Source organism: Pristiophorus japonicus, chromosome 22 (assembly GCF_044704955.1).
Source record: "Pristiophorus japonicus isolate sPriJap1 chromosome 22, sPriJap1.hap1, whole genome shotgun sequence".
Taxonomy (NCBI): Eukaryota; Metazoa; Chordata; class Chondrichthyes; family Pristiophoridae; genus Pristiophorus; species Pristiophorus japonicus.
In genome coordinates this window covers 33,268,020-33,284,955 of record NC_091998.1, presented here as the reverse complement: position 1 = coordinate 33,284,955, position 16,936 = coordinate 33,268,020, and the positions used below count along the sequence as shown (strand labels likewise).

The 16,936-nt window shown below is 49.6% G+C and overlaps 1 protein-coding gene across 49 annotated transcripts in view; it reads left to right on the top strand.

The window, feature by feature from the left end:
- Positions 1-16,936, top strand: part of LOC139234937 (sorbin and SH3 domain-containing protein 1) — a 259,206-nt gene that overhangs the window by 144,247 nt on the left and 98,023 nt on the right. For 45 of the 49 annotated variants that reach the window (XM_070865865.1, XM_070865858.1, XM_070865866.1 and 42 more), the window contains 4 exons: positions 9,779-9,814; positions 9,913-10,034; positions 10,707-11,411; positions 15,570-15,714. In XM_070865865.1, coding sequence (XP_070721966.1) covers positions 9,779-9,814; positions 9,913-10,034; positions 10,707-11,411; positions 15,570-15,714 — 1,008 coding nt within the window. Of the gene's footprint in view, positions 1-9,778; positions 9,815-9,912; positions 10,035-10,706; positions 11,412-12,869; positions 13,194-15,569; positions 15,715-16,936 lie in introns of all 49 variants that reach the window. The other 4 variants (XM_070865861.1, XM_070865869.1, XM_070865889.1 and 1 more) reach the window with 3 other exon arrangements.

Here is a 16,936-nt window from a genome sequence, read left to right as displayed (position 1 = left end):
TCGTTTACCTGATGTACTTTCAATAAGGTTTACACTGTGTACATACATGCTGGCACCAGTAGAGGGTGCAACTGGTGGAGACCAGGGGTTTCCTGCCCTGATGACAGGGCCCTATATAAAAGGCTACACAGCACTCTGAGATAAAGGACCAAGGTCACTACAGTTTGAGTATAACACATTGACTCGTGGAATCATTCATAAGTACATTATAGACATAGCAATATCCAAACTAATTAAAAATGTTTGTGCGGAGGGGAAGGAGAAATTTTCTTTATTGCAATAAATTGCGAGTTGAAGTTCCATCACCAACCCGCTGCTCACCGGGCTCAAGGCACACGGGGTCGGAGCGCCGGCCGGCAGGATCGCTCCCTCGACCGGACACAGGAACTCGGCGCTCGGCTTCCAAAGAAGCCTGGAAAGGGCGAGGGGGCAACAGCGGGAGTTCCTTTGGTTCACGTTTCACTCGCGGTTTTGACCAGTGCACCTTTATTGTTTGTTTGAAGGAAGCGTTCAGGCAAATGCTAACGCTTCTCATCAAAGCCATTCATTTCTCCCTCCCCATCTCCATCGAAAAGTTAGCTTTTAATGCAGCGTGGGTGTGTGCCCCGAGTCCTGGTGGAAACAACGAATGCTTTGGAGTGCCTCCTACTCATGATCATCAGCAGTCCCCCAAAATCGAGGAAGACTTGCTTCCATACTCAGTGAGTTCTCAGGTGACTGAACAGTCCAATATGGGAATTACAGTCTCTGTCCCAGGTGGGACAGATGGTCGTTGAGGGAAAGGGTGGGTGGGACTGGTTTGCCGCACGCTTCTTCTGCTGCCTGCGCTTGATTTCTGCATGCTCTCGGCAATGAGACTCGAGGTGCTCAGTGCCCTCCCGGATACTCTTCCTCCACTTAGGGCGGTCCTTGGCCAGGGACTCCCAGGTGTCGGTGGGGATGTTGCATTTTATCAAGGAGGCTTTGAGGGTGTCCTTGAAACGTTTCCCCTGCCCACCTTTGGCTCGTTTGCCGTGTAGGAGTTCCGAGTAGAGTGCTTGCTTTGGGAGTCTTGTGTCTGGCATGCGAATGATGTGGCCTGCCCAACGGAGCTGATCAAGTGTGATCAATGCTTCGATGTTGGCCTGGTCGAGGACGCTAACGTTGGTGCGCCTGTCCTCCCAGGGGATTTGCAGGATCTTGTGGAGACATCGTTGGTGGTATTTATCCAGCGATTTGAGGTGTCTACTGTATATGGTCCACGTCTCTGAGCCATACAGGAGTCTTCCACTCACCCATCCTTTTAAAATACAGACACTTACTGGAATACATAGAAGTAACATTGAACCAAAACGACCATTTCAACCGGGGCAGCAGCCATCGATCCCGCTACTGAGGTACGGCTGCAGCAGAGCTGTCAATAAATCCAACTGGTACACGAGAAGAATGTGACTGTGTAAATTTATTCCCGCTTGCACTTTGAAGGTCTGTGGCCTGATTTTGCATCACAATCGGCAATACAGATGTTTTCAAATCATCTGTAACCCCGGACAAATTAGCATCCCTCGCCCATGTAAAGGGTGCTAAAAGCAGTCTGAGACATTATAGCCTTGGAATTATATATTGCCTTTATTTGTAGAAAGCAATTACTCGGCCGGGGATAGAGGAAGAAAATGCTGGAAATCTCAGCGGGTCAGCACGGGAAAAATCAGCACAGGCTAGCTACAGAGTAAAGCTGAACAATTACACGTTAGCCTGGAAACCTAAATGCTTGGGCATGAGCAGAATGGGGCCTCAGTCTTTCGGCTATCAATTGGCTCCACCCACAGAAGCTAAGGTCTTTCTGCGCGGTGCTAAATTCAAAGGGAAAATCGTAAATAGCGCCAAAAAAGGGCATTGTGGAATTTTGGGCCCCAGGGGTCATAAGAACATAAGAAATAGGAGCAGGAGTAGACCATACGGCCCCTCGAGCCTGCTCCACCATTCAATAAAATCATAGCTGACCGGAACCAATGTCCTAGGGGGAGTGTTTGCTAGTGCTGTTGGGGAGGATTTAAACTGATATGGCAGGGGGATGGGAACCAATGCAGGGAGACAGAGGGAAACAAAAAGGAGGCAAAAGCAAAAGACCGAAAGGAGATGAGGAAAAATGGAGGGCAGAGAAACCCAAGGCAAAGAACAAAAAGGGCCACTGTACAGCAAAATTCTAAAAGGACAAAGGGTGTTAAAAGAACAAGCCTCAAGGCTTTGTGTCTTAATGCAAGGAGTATCCGCAATAAGGTGGATGAATTAACTGTGCAAATAGATGTTAACAAATATGATGTGATTGGGATTACGGAGACGTGGCTCCAGGATGATCAGGGCTGGGAACTCAACATCCAGGGGTATTCAACATTCAGGAAAGATAGAATAAAAGGAAAAGGAGGTGGGGTAGCATTGCTGGTTAAGGAGCAAATTAAGGCAATAGTTCGGAAGGACATTAGCTTGGATGATGTGGAATCTATATGGGTAGAGCTGCAGAACACCAAAGGACAAAAAACGTTAGTGGGAGTTGTGTACAGACCTCCAAACAGTAGTAGTGATGTTGGGGAGGGCATCAAACATGAAATTAGGGGTGCGTGCAATAAAGGTGCAGCAGTTATAATGGGTGACTTTAATATGCACATAGATTGGGTTAACCAAACTGGAAGCAATACGGTAGAGGAGGATTTCCTGGAGTGCATAAGGGATGGTTTTTTAGACCAATATGTCGAGGAACCAACTAGGGGGGAGGCCATCTTAGACTGGGTGTTGTGTAATGAGAGAGGATTAATTAGCAATCTCGTTGTGCGAGGCCCCTTGGGGAAGAGTGACCATAATATGGTGGAATTCTGCATTAGGATGGAGAATGAAACAGTTAATTCAGAGACCATGATCCAGAACTTAAAAAAGGGTAACTTTGAAGGTATGAGGCGTGAATTGGCTAGGATAGATTGGCGAATGATACTGAAGGGGTTGACTGTAGATGGGCAATGGCAGACATTTAGAGACCGCATGGATGAACTACAACAATTGTACATTCCTGTCTGGCATAAAAATAAAAAAGGGAAGGTGGCTCAACCGTGGCTATCAAGGGAAATCAGGGATAGCATTAAAGCCAAGGAAGTGGCATACAAATTGGCCAGAAATAGCAGAGAACCCGGGGACTGGGAGAAATTTAGAACACAGCAGAGGAGGACAAAGGGTTTGATTAGGGCAGGGAAAATGGAGTACGAGAAGAAGCTTGCAGGGAACATTAAGACGAATTGCAAAAGTTTCTATAGATATGTAAAGAGAAAAAAGTTAGTAAAGACAAATGTGGATCCCCTGCAGTCAGAATCAGGGGAAGTCATAACGGGGAACAAAGAAATGGCGGACCAATTGAACAAGTACTTTGGTTCGGTATTCACCGAGGAGGACACAAACAACCTTCCGGATATAAAAGGGGTCGGAGGGTCTAGTAAGGAGGAGGAACTGAGGGAAATCCTTATTAGTCGGGAAATTGTGTTGGGGAAATTGATGGGATTGAAGGCCGATAAATCCCCAGGGCCTGATGGACTGCATCCCAGAGTACTTAAGGAGGTGGCCTTGGAAATAGGGGATGCATTGACAGTCATTTTCCAACATTCCATTGACTCTGGATCAGTTCCTATGGAGTGGAGGGTAGCCAATGTAACCCCACTTTTTAAAAAAGGAGGGAGAGAGAAAACAGGGAATTACAGACCGGTCAGCCTGACATCGGTAGTGGGTAAAATGATGGAATCAATTATTAAGGATGTCATAGCAGTGCATTTGGAAAGAGGTAATATGATAGGTCCAAGTCAGCATGGATTTGTGAAAGGGAAATCATGCTTGACAAATCTTCTGGAATTTTTTGAGGATGTTTCCAGTAGAGTGGACAAAGGAGAACCAGTTGATGTGGTATATTTGGATTTTCAGAAGGCTTTCGACAAGGTCCCACACAAGAGATTAATGTGCAAAGTTAAAACACATGGGATTGGGGGTAGTGTGCTGACATGGATTGAGAACTGGTTGTCAGACAGGAAGCAAAGAGTAGGAGTAAATGGGGACTTTTCAGAATGGCAGGCAGTGACTAGTGGGGTACCGCAAGGTTCTGTGCTGGGGCCCCAGCTGTTTACACTGTACATTAATGATTTAGACGAGGGGATTAAATGTAGTATCTCCAAATTTGCGGATGACACTAAGTTGGGTGGCAGTGTGAGCTGCAAGGAGGATTCTATGAGGCTGCAGAGCGACTTGGATAGGTTAGGTGAGTGGGCAAATGCATGGCAGATGAAGTATAATGTGGATAAATGTGAGGTTATCCACTTTGGTGGTAAAAACAGAGAGACAGACTATTATCTGAATGGTGACAGATTAGGAAAAGGGGAGGTGCAAAGAGACCTGGGTGTCATGGTACATCAGTCATTGAAGGTTGGCATGCAGGTACAGCAGGCGGTTAAGAAAGCAAATGGCATGTTGGCCTTCATAGCGAGGGGATTTGAGTACAAGGGCAGGGAGGTGTTGCTACAATTGTACAGGGCCTTGGTGAGGCCACACCTGGAGTATTGTGTACAGTTTTGGTCTCCTAACCTGAGGAAGGACATTCTTGCTATTGAGGGAGTGCAGCGAAGGTTCACCAGACTGATTCCTGGGATGGCGGGACTGACCTATCAAGAAAGACTGGATCAACTGGGCTTGTATTCACTGGAGTTCAGAAGAATGAGAGGGGACCTCATAGAAACGTTTAAAATTCTGACGGGGTTAGACAGGTTAGATGCAGGAAGAATGTTCCCAATGTTGGGGAAGTCCAGAACCAGGGGACACAGTCTAAGGATAAGGGGGAAGCCATTTAGGACCGAGATGAGGAGGCATTTCTTCACCCAGAGAGTGGTGAACCTGTGGAATTCTCTACCACAGAAAGTTGTTGAGGCCAATTCACTAAATATATTCAAAAAGGAGTTAGATGAAGTCCTTACTACTAGGGGAATCAAGGGGTATGGTGAGAAAGCAGGAATGGGGTACTGAAGTTGCATGTTCAGCCATGAACTCATTGAATGGCGGTGCAGGCTAGAAGGGCCGAATGGCCTACTCCTGCACCTATTTTCTATGTTTCTATGTTTCTATCATGGATCAGCTCCACTTCCCTGCCCGCTCCCCATAACCCTTCACTCCCTTATCGCTCAAAAATCTTTCTATCTCCGTCTTAAGTATATTCAAAGACCCAGCCTCAAATGCTCCCAGGGGCAGAGAATTCGATAGATTTAAAACCCTCAGAGAAGAAATTCCTCCTCATCGCAGTTTTAAATGGGCGGCCCCTTATTCTGTAACTATGCCCCTTAGTTTTAGTTTCCCCTACGAGTGGAAATATCCTCTCTGCATCCTCCTTGTCGAGCCCCCTCATTATATTATATGTTTCGATAAGATCACCTCTCATTCTGCTGAACTCCAATGAGTAGAGGCCCAACCTACTCAACCTATCCCCATAAGTCAACCCTCTCAGCTCCGGAATCAACCTTGTGAACCTTCTCTGAACTGCCTCCAATGCAAGTATATCCTTCCTTAAATACAGAGACCAAAACTGTATGCAGTACTCCAGGTGTGGCCTCACCAATACCCTGTACAATTTTAGCAGGACACAGGTCACAGTCTCAGGAGAAGGGGCCAGCCATTTAAGACAGAGATGAGGAGAAATTTTTTCACTCAGAGGGTTGTGAATCTTTGGAATTCTCTGCCTCAGAGGGTTGTGGATGCTGAATCTCTGAATATATTCAAGGCTGAGATCGATAGATTTTTGGTGTCTAGGGGAATCAAGGGATGTGGAGATTGGGCAGGAAAGTGGAGTTTTGGTCGATGATCAGCCATGATCGTATTGAATGACGGAGCAGGCTCAAGGAGCCATAGGGCCTATTCCTGCTCCTATTTCTTGTGTTCTTATGTTTAGTTCTCTTTTTCCTTTCTTTTCTTTTCTTCCTGTTCTTTCTCTCTTTTCCTTCGTTCTTGCTCCTCTATGTTTAATCAACAGCACCAGGTCTATAATCCTCTGAATTTTCCTCTAGTTCCTTACATACTGCCCTGAGGACTCGTCCTCTTCCTCTTTCTCCCAATATCCTCATTGTTGTTGAAACCAAAAGGGGGAAACATTCTCCTTGCATCTACCCTGTCAGACTCTTTCAAAGAGAGCACCTCTCATTCTGCTAAACTCTGGAAAATATAGGCCTCGTCTACTCAATCTGTCCCCAAACCTCAAAACGTTACCTCCCTCACTCTTCTCTTCTTTCTATGATCTGTAGAGTTGTGAAAGCCAAGCTTGATGCCACCTAATCTCCCTCATGCTCTGGTCACTGTCAGTGGCTCTCTGTGCTCTGGGCCTCAGTCCTTCCTCTCTCGATCTCAATTACACGAGTCAGAGGCGATGAGCACAGACTGAAGGGAATAGACCAGACAGGCCGCACACGAGCCACTTTAGGTTGGCCGAGAACGCGAGTGACTCAGCTCACTCTCTGCGCCAAGTGCCTACTGCACAGTTGAATACAAAATACAAGTTTATTTTTCAGTGTAACGTTCTGCCAATTCTCGAGATAAAGGCTTGAATGTTGGGCATTGGTCCTATGCATAATATCCATGAAACTGCAGGGGGTTCCATACAAAGTGTCGGCCTCTAACCAGCCCTAAAGCACCAGACATGATGGCACAGGGTGGCTGTGAGATCTTGGTGACGGGTCAGTTATCACCATTTAAACACTTTGGTGTATGTGATGTTTCAGTGGTGTATAACCATGCAAGTTCTGGATAATTATTTTGTTGTGATTACTACTTCATTAAGGAGGGAGAAGTTAATAGAGCTCCCCTACTGGCTGTCTGCTCCACCGATTGGACTACTGTGGTAGTGCAACTATTGATATATATAATAAAAGGATCATGTGACAAGGTCACATGACCAGTACCAGCAGAGCCATCTTGTGTGTCGTGTGTTTGTGGTGTCAAGAATATATCACACCCTTTAACCAATGAAATTACTCTGGTGGTTACGTCAGAGTAAATACCTGACCCCGATGTTCTGGGCGAGACATTTGTGCGCCAGGAGTGATTAGATTAGTCTCCAATCTGCAACTCATGCAGTTTTAATGGAGGAAAATAATGCGAGCTGCAAATCGGGCTCACTGAACTCCCTGTCCAAAGTACCTCGCCCCGAAATCCTGACCTGCAGTCCCATCATGCACACCAGCACTAAATTAGCCTCAGGACCTGCACCAAGCAGGTGTGGGCTCGGCCCCTAGGTGACATTATAGCCATTACAGAGACATGGCTGAAAGAGAGACAGGTTTGACAGCTCAATATTCCTGGTTACAGGATTTTTAGACGGGACAGAGGAGTGCTTGTCCACAGATCCCTGAAAGTAGTAGGCCAGGTGGATAAGGTGGTTAAGGCGGCATACGGAATGCTTGCCTTTATTGGCTGAGGCATAGAATACAAGAGCAGGGAGATTATGCTTAAATTTGTATAATACACTGGTTAGGCCACAGCTGGAATACTACGAGCAGTTCTGGTCGTCGTATTATAGGAAGGACGTGATTGCACTAGAGAGGGTGCAGAGAAGATTTATGAGGATGCTGCCTGGAATGGAGAATCTTAGCTATGAGGACAGATTGGATAGGCTGGGTTTGTTCTCCTTTGAACAGAGGAGGCTGAGGGGAGACCTCATTGAGGTGAATAAAATTTTGAGGGGCCTGAACATAATGGATAGCAAGGGCCTATTTCCCTTGGTGGAGGAGTCAATTACAAGGGGGTATAGTTTTAAGGTGGTTAGTGGAAGGTTTAGAGGGGATATGAGGGGAGGCTGCTTCATGCAGAGGATTGCGGGAGTCTGGAACTTACTGCCTGGAAAGGTGGTAGAGGCAGAAACCCTCACCACATTTAAAAGGTGCTTGGAGTGCCGTAACCTGCAGGGTTACGGACCTCGAGCTGGTAAGTGGGATTAGACTGGATAACCTCTTGTTGGCAAGCGCAGACACGATGATCAGTACATCATGGAATCTAATACGGCCAGGGTGATCTCCTGGACTAGTTTTGATCGCCTGGATGGGTTGGAGAGGCATTTTTCCAGATTTTCTTCCCCAATTGGCCTGGTTTTTTGCTTCTCCCAGGAGGTCACATGGCTCCAGTTGGGGTGGAGTGCAGATTGTTGCGGTGCAGGGGATGTCGCAGTTGTGTGGGGCGGACTGGTTGGGCTGGGTGCTCTTTACCTTCCCGCCATTGTTCATTGTTCATAGGTTTATATGTAACCTTCAGGGCTGCTGACCGAGGGACGTGTGGCTCTTTGTCGGCCGGCGCGGACACGATGGGCCGAAATGGCCTCCATCTGCGCTGTAAATTGCTATGTAACGGCACACATGGCTGAGAGGGGCAGGAGCAGCCAATTCGAGCACCTGCCACTGGAATGAGATGGCTAGCTTGTGAATGGGCTGCTATCTCGAGTTTTCTTCAAACCCAACCTTCCGCTCACAACAAATTGCCCCGTTACAAAGTGGGACTAAGGTGGCAGCCATTTTAGGACTGAGATGAGGAGAAATTTCTTCTCCCGGAGGGTGGTGAATCTTTGGAATTCTCTATCCTTGAGGGGAATGGTTGCTCAGTCGTTGAGCATATTCAAGTGTATATACTCTGAGCTCCATCACGGCAAGTGAGCCCCAGGAGGGCAGAGAAAACGCTTCAAGGACGCCCTCAAAGCATCCTTGAAAAAATGTAACATTACCCACCGATTCTTGGGAATCCCTAGCCCAAGACCGCTCAAAGTGGAGGAGAAGCATTTGAGAAGGCGCCAAACACCTCTGGTCTCTTTGCCGGGAGCACGTAGAAGCCAAATACAAACAGCGGAAGGAGTGTACGACAAACCAAGCCCCCCACCCACCCATTCCACCAACCACCGTCTGCCCCACCTGTGACAGAGACTGCAAATCCCGCATTGGACTGTTCAGTCACCTTAGAACTCATGTTAGTGTGGAAGCAAGTCATCTTCTACTCTGGGGGACTGCATAAGATGTTATTCAAGGCAGAGATCGATAGATTTTTGGATACTAAGGGAATCAAGAGACATAGGGGATAGTGCAGGAAGGTGGAGTTGAGGTAGAAGATCAGCCATGATGATAAATGGCGGAGCAGGCTCGAGGGGCCGAATGGCCGACTCCTGCTCCTAATTTTTATGTTTCTTATGACCTTTGCTAATTGTGCAGACTGGTGCAGTTGACCAGGAGGTGCGGATTCCGTTGCGTTTTGTCATACTGGTTTAACGAGAATGTTTCAGATTGCTGGGGCCGTCCCTCCCTTTCGCTTCTCCCCTCACTAGAATATTTCCAAGCGTTGCTTTGTGCACTCTCTGCCTACACAACAGGCAGGAACTTTTTGAGTCTGAATTCCGAGTTATTTGTGGTATTTCGCATCTCGCCGTGCTCCGAGCCAGCAGAGAAGTAATTTCATTTTTTTTTTGCTATTTTTTTTTTTTGTCCTCGCGAGTGAATAATGGGGCCATGGAACAATAGCCGTCTTCATCTCTGAGGATCAATGCGATATTGTGCGAGCAGGGGTCAGAAATTTGCGAGGGCTTTGTGTTTGGAGTGCGTTGCCGTGGTAACAAACTGCCCAGTACGGGCAGGCACCCACAGAAAAGATTTTGACGTGAATGTGAAATGTCTTGCTATGGTTGCTTCTGTCAACGGGCTGGACGCTGTGTGAGTAACTCTCTCTTGTGTTCTCTTCTTCCTCACCTTGTTGCTTTCTGTGGATACCACAGGTGCCGAACTGCCGAGTTCAGAGACAGGTAGGAGAGAGCAGAGATTAACTTATTCTGGTCCTTTTTTTTTAATTTGTGGGGTTACTGCTTCTGACTCTGGTTGTCTCGCGCTGTTAAACCTACAGATGGTTGGATGCCACCTTCGACTGGAGACACTAATGGCGATGCCACCTCATTATCGCTGGCAGCCAAAGGATTTCGCAGTGTGCGACCTAACCTGCCCACTGACTACAAGACGGAGCCTCAGGTACCAAAGATTTACAGCCTCGGGTCAGTCAGTGTTGGAAAAACAGTTTGTCAAACAGTCGCTTCGGACAGAGTTCTCGAACCAACAACAGTAGCTTGCATTTACATAGCGCCTTTGACGTAGCACAACGTCCCAAGGCACTTCCCAGGAGCGATCATCAAACAAAATTGGACACCGAGCCACTTGAGATATTGGGGCAGGTGACCAAAAGCTCGGTCAAAGCTTAAGGAGCATTTTAAAGGCAGGGGAGAGGTTTAGGGAGGGAGTTCCAGAGCTTGGGGCCCAGGCAGCTGAAGACACGGCCACCAATGGCGGAGTGATTAAAATCGGGCCGCGCAAAAGGCCAGAATTGGAAGAACATAGATTCTGGGTTGTGGGGGTGTTGTGGGGCTGGAAGGAGATTAGAGATCGGGAGGGGCGAGGCCACGGAGGGATTTGAAAACAAGGATGATGATTAAGTTCTCATTCACCATTCTGAAAAACAAAGGTCACATCGTCGGCTCGGGCGAGGCTGTTTCGGACAATGGAATATCGTCTCATATTTCATTTGTAATTCAGCGACTGTTAAGCGAGAACCTTTTTCTTTTGGTTTAATTCTTCTGTGCTGATTTTAACTTTTTTCTTTTCTTCTGTTTTGTCATTCGCGCTCCCTTTCTATATTTAAATATAAAGCCGCCTCCCATCCCCCTGCCCCCGAAGGAAGAGAGCTTTGCATGGCGCCCCTCCAACAAGATTAAGCCGTCTTACTTTGCGCCGGTCCCGATTCTGGATTATGTGTACATCAGACCCGAGCAGCCACCCGTGCGCAGGCGTTCAGCGCCACCTAGTGTTTGCACTGAAGAGCCCACGCCCACGGGCTCTGGCGCCACCTCGCCGCCCGCGAGCTGCTTGTCCGGGGACACGCTGCATGGCGGTCGCACGGCTCCCCACGGCAATCCCTCGCCGCGGGGCTGGGCGTGCATCCCCCCCACGAGCGGGGCCGCCCCAGCATGCAAGGTCAGCAACCTGTACATCGCCTGTCTGTCTAACCGCGCCAGCTCCTGCCCACCCGGAGGTCGCGCCCTCGGCCCGCCCTCGGAAGCCGGGGGCCGGGCATTTGCCGCGCTCGCAGCTCCGGCCGCCAGAGTTCAGCCGCTTGTCGCCAGCGCCTCCGGCCGCTCCGCCCCGCCGGCTCCCTGCAAACCTTCGCTCAGGGTCTCCTTGCTTAGGGTTGGGAGCGGCATTGCCCAGGCCAGCATCCCGCCGTTCACGCCGTGTGCCAGGAGCTCAGCGCTGGACCGGGAGAGGACAGCCACAGTGATTAGTCTGCGACCAGCAGCCGAGGTTCATCTCACCGCCCGTGGGAGTCCCCCTCAATGGGCAGACGGCTACAGTGGGGTATCTATTGACATGTCACTCTGTGTCTGTCGCTCGCTCGCTCACCATTTGCCCACGCTGCATTGATGATATCCACCCACTCCCCAACAGGCACTATCTGCCCACTTTCCTTTCTCCGCTGTAATCCGATAATTCCGTTGAGGTGCATGTGTAAACCTTGTGTGTCAAAGCTTATTGCCTTCTGTCTTTGCTCAGTATGTGTCTGTGTCGGTGCCTCTGGCTTAGTCTCACGTTGGGAGGTGACTGTGTGTGTCTGGGATTTCTGTAATGTTTTTTATATTGGGGCGAACACAGATTGCAACAGACTGTTGCCTTGGAGATTAGAATTGCTGTTAGCACTGGGGAGAGGAATTCTGCTGGAATCAGACGGTGGGGGCGGGGAAATCAATGGCCACCTTTTCAGGTAATATTGAAGGCTGTTCCCAGTCTATGCTGAGATCCGTCTCTTCCCCCATTGTTGATCAGGGCTGTGAAATTGGCCTCCATGTCGGTTAGTAAGAGGAAAATATGCCAGTGTCCCCTCTCCCCATTACCCAAATCTCTCAAGTGCTCCCTGCTGGAAGGTGCTTTTGTGTGGACAATAGGGAAGGGCGAGATCAGGCTCACTGGTGACGTGCATTACAGCTGAATAGCCGGCTAACCCCCCCCCCGCCATTTGTCCAGACACATCCCAGGATGCCCACTTGGGTGCGTTACCAGTGGACCCACTGGTTGAGAACGAGTCAGCACTTTTAAGATGGGGCACGCAGCTACAAGAAAAGACGGAGTCCTGTCTCGAAGCCTTTCTCTAGCTGCATCATTTTCTGACGTCGCTCCAACTTACACGATGATCCATCACAACACCGTTTGTGACCTCATTTTGTGCTGCTCCACGTGAGCGGTATCAGCGGTGAGGAATGTCGCACGTTCCCATGGTAGGCAGTCTCTGCAAGGTCAGCTAACGCAGAGGTTAGAGGCAGAGTGAAGCTCCATTTGCTCTGCACCAACAAGTCCCAACATCAGAAAGAGCAGAGGGGACTGAGGTAGAATCCAGCGTGAAAGGACAGTGCCTGGCCCACTGTCCCTGTGTGTGTGTGACCCCATGTCCCAGAGTGTGAAAGGTCAGTGTGTGACCCCGAGTGTGAAAGGTCAGTGTGTGACCCCATGACCCCGAGTGTGAAAGGTCAGTGTGTGACTCTGGTTTTAGTACAATTTACACACGCAAAAAGATTTGCCAAATGCTTTAATATTTTTGTATAGTTTGAATTAGTTTTAACTCTGGTGCGAGTGCGCCGTGTTTCAAGAAGAGGGCATCACTCTATATAACCGTGAGTGCAGACCAGGGTTACAGTGGATCTGCTCAGAGGTCAGTGCTGGGCTATTTGTCCCTTTGCCAGCACCTGAGGTGATTTGTGAAAAATGAGTGGCCTTGATTGGCCAATTTCACTGCTTATAGTAATGAAACCTCTCTCCCTGCAGGATCCATCTGCCGGCATAGTCCAGTGTGAGGTGGTAGCCTGGCCAAGCAGAGTTCCCGCTTACGCAGCTTGTGACTGGGAGGAGAGCCTGTGCACACCCCTGCCGCCCCTGGTACCCGCAGAGACAGCCTCGTCGTCCCCGCCGCCATCTCACGCCGCCACTGCACGACTGACCCTGCCGACACTCGACGACTTCATCCCCCCGCACCTGCAGAAAGGGGCTGCCCACCCTCCATGCTCCTCCGCTTCCCCCATTAACCCACCGCCCACCACCAACCTGCACCGCGTCACGGAGCCCGAGCACGGCGGATTCCCTCCACGCACAGTAAGGCCCCGCGGGTGGCTCACGCGGTTCGGAGAGTACCTTCCCCCCCCCCCCCCCCCCCACCCCTCCCTCCCTCCCCAGCATTAAACCCCCCCTGCACTGCGGCCTACCCAATAACCAACTGCACCTCTGCTTACCGTGTAGTGCTGGCTGAACCGTTACCATCGTGCATTGCGCTGCTTGCCTGGAATAAGTGCTAAACGTGCAGCTCCCCACTATGCATAGCGCTGTGCCTACGTTAGCGGTACTGCTCGTTCATTAACCAATCAAACTTCGTTTAACATAGCCTTTGAAAGCAAAGGGCCCCACTCGCTCTCTGTGTCTCTTTCAACTGCTTGGGGGGCGGGCATAGTCGACCACTGCCACGTGTCTCTGGAGTTGCATCTATAGCTGGCTGTCCTATCACGGTGACTTGCATGGACCCTGCATGTGTTTGCGTGTGTGTGTGTGTGTGTGTGTGTGTGCACAGACCCATCGGGCTGCAAGTGAGAGCGTCTGTCTCTGGCAGCTAGGACATGGTGTAGGAACCGAGAATCCCAGTGTGTGATACTGGGACCCTGCGTACTAGCATTTCACGCACATCTTGGCTGATGTTTTATTAATGTGCTTGGCAGGACCTAACACATAACTTGCAGTAGTAGTGAGTAGTGTTTGACGCGTTGCCGGACCCAATAACCACTGATTGGTCCCTTTCAGCTCCGCTCTTCCGGCTGTCACAGAACAAAGGGAAAGCAATTATTTGATACATGTTTTGGCAGCTTGTGTTTAAAATGTTATCCTTTTACATCGTTTCAAGTTCAAGCACTGCTCCTGAAACACAGACACTGAGGGCCCTGCATCTTGTTTCGATTTGAGTGGGTGGAGAAATGATCATTCAGTGTCGGGGCTGATTAGTGAGGACCACTCAGACCTTATTGAGGTGTATAAAATTATGAGGGGCCCAGATAGAGTGGATAGGAAGGACCTGTTTCCCTTAGAGAAGTCAACAACCAGGGAGCATAGATTTAAAGTAATTGGGGGGAGGTTTAGAGGGGATTTGAGGGGAAATTTCTTCACCCAGAGAGTGGTGGGGGTCTGGAACTCACTGCCTGAAAGGATGGTAGAGACAGAAACCCTCACCACATTTAAAAAGTACTTGGATGTGCACCTGAAGTGCTGCAACCTACAGGGCTACGGACCTAGAGGTGGAAAGTGGGATTAGGCTGGGTAGCTCTTGGTCGGCCGGTGTGGACACGATGGGCTGAAATGGCCTCCTTCCGTGCTGTAAATTTCCATGATTCTATGACCAGGCAGCACTGTGCTGCTGTGATTGATGTTGGCATCCCAACGTGGGCTGGGGCAGGGAGATTTGACCAGGGTCTCTTTTCCCCCCCCACCCCCCCCCCCCGATTGCTCAGCCAGTGGCCTGATCCAGTGGCGGGTGCGGGTGTTTGAATGAGAACTAGATGGGGCTGCTTGGCTGTGATGAGACCACCCGCACACCCTTGGTTGAATAGCCCAGTCACCCCCTCGCTCTCCAGTCTCGCATTTGGCTGAGGCTCTGGAGAGGTGCTGGAACCTGGAGAACCCATCCCCTGCCCTGTTGGGGGGAAAAGTGACCGAAGGAATCCATTTGTTACATCGAATGATGAGGCATTGAGGGACTTCAGCTATGTGATGTCCTGGAGAAGCTGAGATTGTTCTCCTTCGAGCAGAGAAGGTCAAGGGGAGATTTAATCGAGGTGTTCAGCAGCATGAAGGATTTTGATAGAGTAAATGAAGAGAAACTGTTTCCAGTGGCAGAAAGGTCAGTAACCAGGGGACACCGTTTGATGATAATTGGGAAAAGTAACGAGGGGGAGATGAGTAGATTGCAGCGAGTTGTTGTGATCTGGAACGCACTGCCTGAAAGGACGGTGGGAGCAGATTCAATAATAACCTTCAAAAGGGAATTGGATCACTACTTGAAAAGGGAACATTTTCAGGGCTATAAGGTAAGAGCAGGGGAGTGGGATTAATAGGATAGCTCTTTCACAGAGCCGGCACGATGGGCCGAATGGCCTCCTGTGCTGTATGATTCTATGCTTTGATACGCAAGGGGAGATTATTTTTCATTTCGACACTGCTGGGACACATTTGGGCCTCGTATATCGGAATTGGCTTCAACTCCAGCCCATACTTCTCCACCTGTGACTTCCTGCCGTGGGAGGGGGAGGGGTCAGAGGGCAGAGCAAAGACAACGTTATTGTTAAAAGTTTGTAGCTTAAAGAAATGGCTTGTTACAAGGGAGCTGAATTTGGGCTGCTGTTTGTTGCGGGGAGGGGGTGTTGGTAGCGCTCTGTAACCTCAAGCGCAGTAAGCATCCCGTTAATAACCCACTCTTCTCTTGTGTGTAAGGATGTTGGGCCCACAGTGAGTGAAGGAGCCCCGCCTGGTGTGAGCTCGGAGTCGCACCCCTTCCTCACCTCGTCCGGCAGGCTCTCGGCCTACCCGTCCACCACCTCCGTCAATCCGACGATAGTCTTGCTCCAGCACAACCGAGGTAACCGTGAGTGCAACAAGCCTGTACTGCTCGCCATTGGCAGAGTCTGAGGTTCTTGAACCAAAAGCTTGCTACATATTTATAACCGCGACGGCTTCGTAAAAACCAGAGGGAACGTCAAGCCAGGATTTCTGTTTCAGATCACTGCCCGGTGACTCAGGGTTGCCCACCCTCCAGGAATACTCCTGAAGTCCCCAGGAATTGGAGATGCCTTGAGCACACAAATCTAGGCTGATACTCCCAGTGCGGTGCTGAGGGAGTGCTGCACTGTCGGAGGTGCCGTCTTTCAGATGAGACAATAAACTGAGGCCCCGTCTGCTCTCTTGGGTGGACGTAAAAGATCCCACGGCATTATTTTGAAGAGCAGGGGAGTTATCCCCGGTGTCCTGGGGCCATTATTTATCCCTCAGTCAGCATAACAAAAACAGATTATCTGGTCATTATCATGTGCTGTTTGTGGGAGCTTGCTGTGCGCAAATTGGCTGCCGCGTTTCCCACATTACAACAGTGACTACACTCCAAAAGTACTTCATTGGCTGTAAAGCGCATTGAGACGTCCGGTGGTCTTGAAAGATGCTATATAAATCCAAGTCTTTTATTAATCTCTCGGAGAACCTGGGGGAAAAATCATCGGGGTATGAAAAAATGTCAACGCTTAAATACTGTGCGAGTGACCGTCGAGAACCATCCAATCAAGCGAGTCTGCTCGCTTTCCAGTTGGTGAGGGAAGACATGGCACTGTGAGGAAGTTGGACAGCCAATGTGGGGGCGGGGCGGCCTGGAGGCAGATGGTCATGTGATGAAACCTCCAGGAATACATCCAACCTGTCTCGAGGTCATTTCCGTGCTCCACGTGATCTCTCCGCCGCCGCTCCCAGCACCGCGTGCGGAGATTTGTCACGGCAGAGGAGATCTTCGAACTCGCGGGAAAAGATCGCAATGTTTGGATTGATTCGATTTGATCACGCTGGGATCGGCCTCACTGGTGTCCTGCGTTTTAAAGATTCCATTCCCTTCCCTCCCCTCCCACAGCAACATCGGGCGCCTGGGGTAACCAGCACAACAACAACAACTTGCATTTATATAGCGCCTTTAGCGTAGTGCAACGTGCTTCACAGGAGCGTTATCGAACAATATTTGACACCGAGCCGCATAAGGAGATATTAGCACAGGTGAACAAAAGCTTGGGTCAAAGAGGTCAGTTTTAAGGAGCATCTTAAAG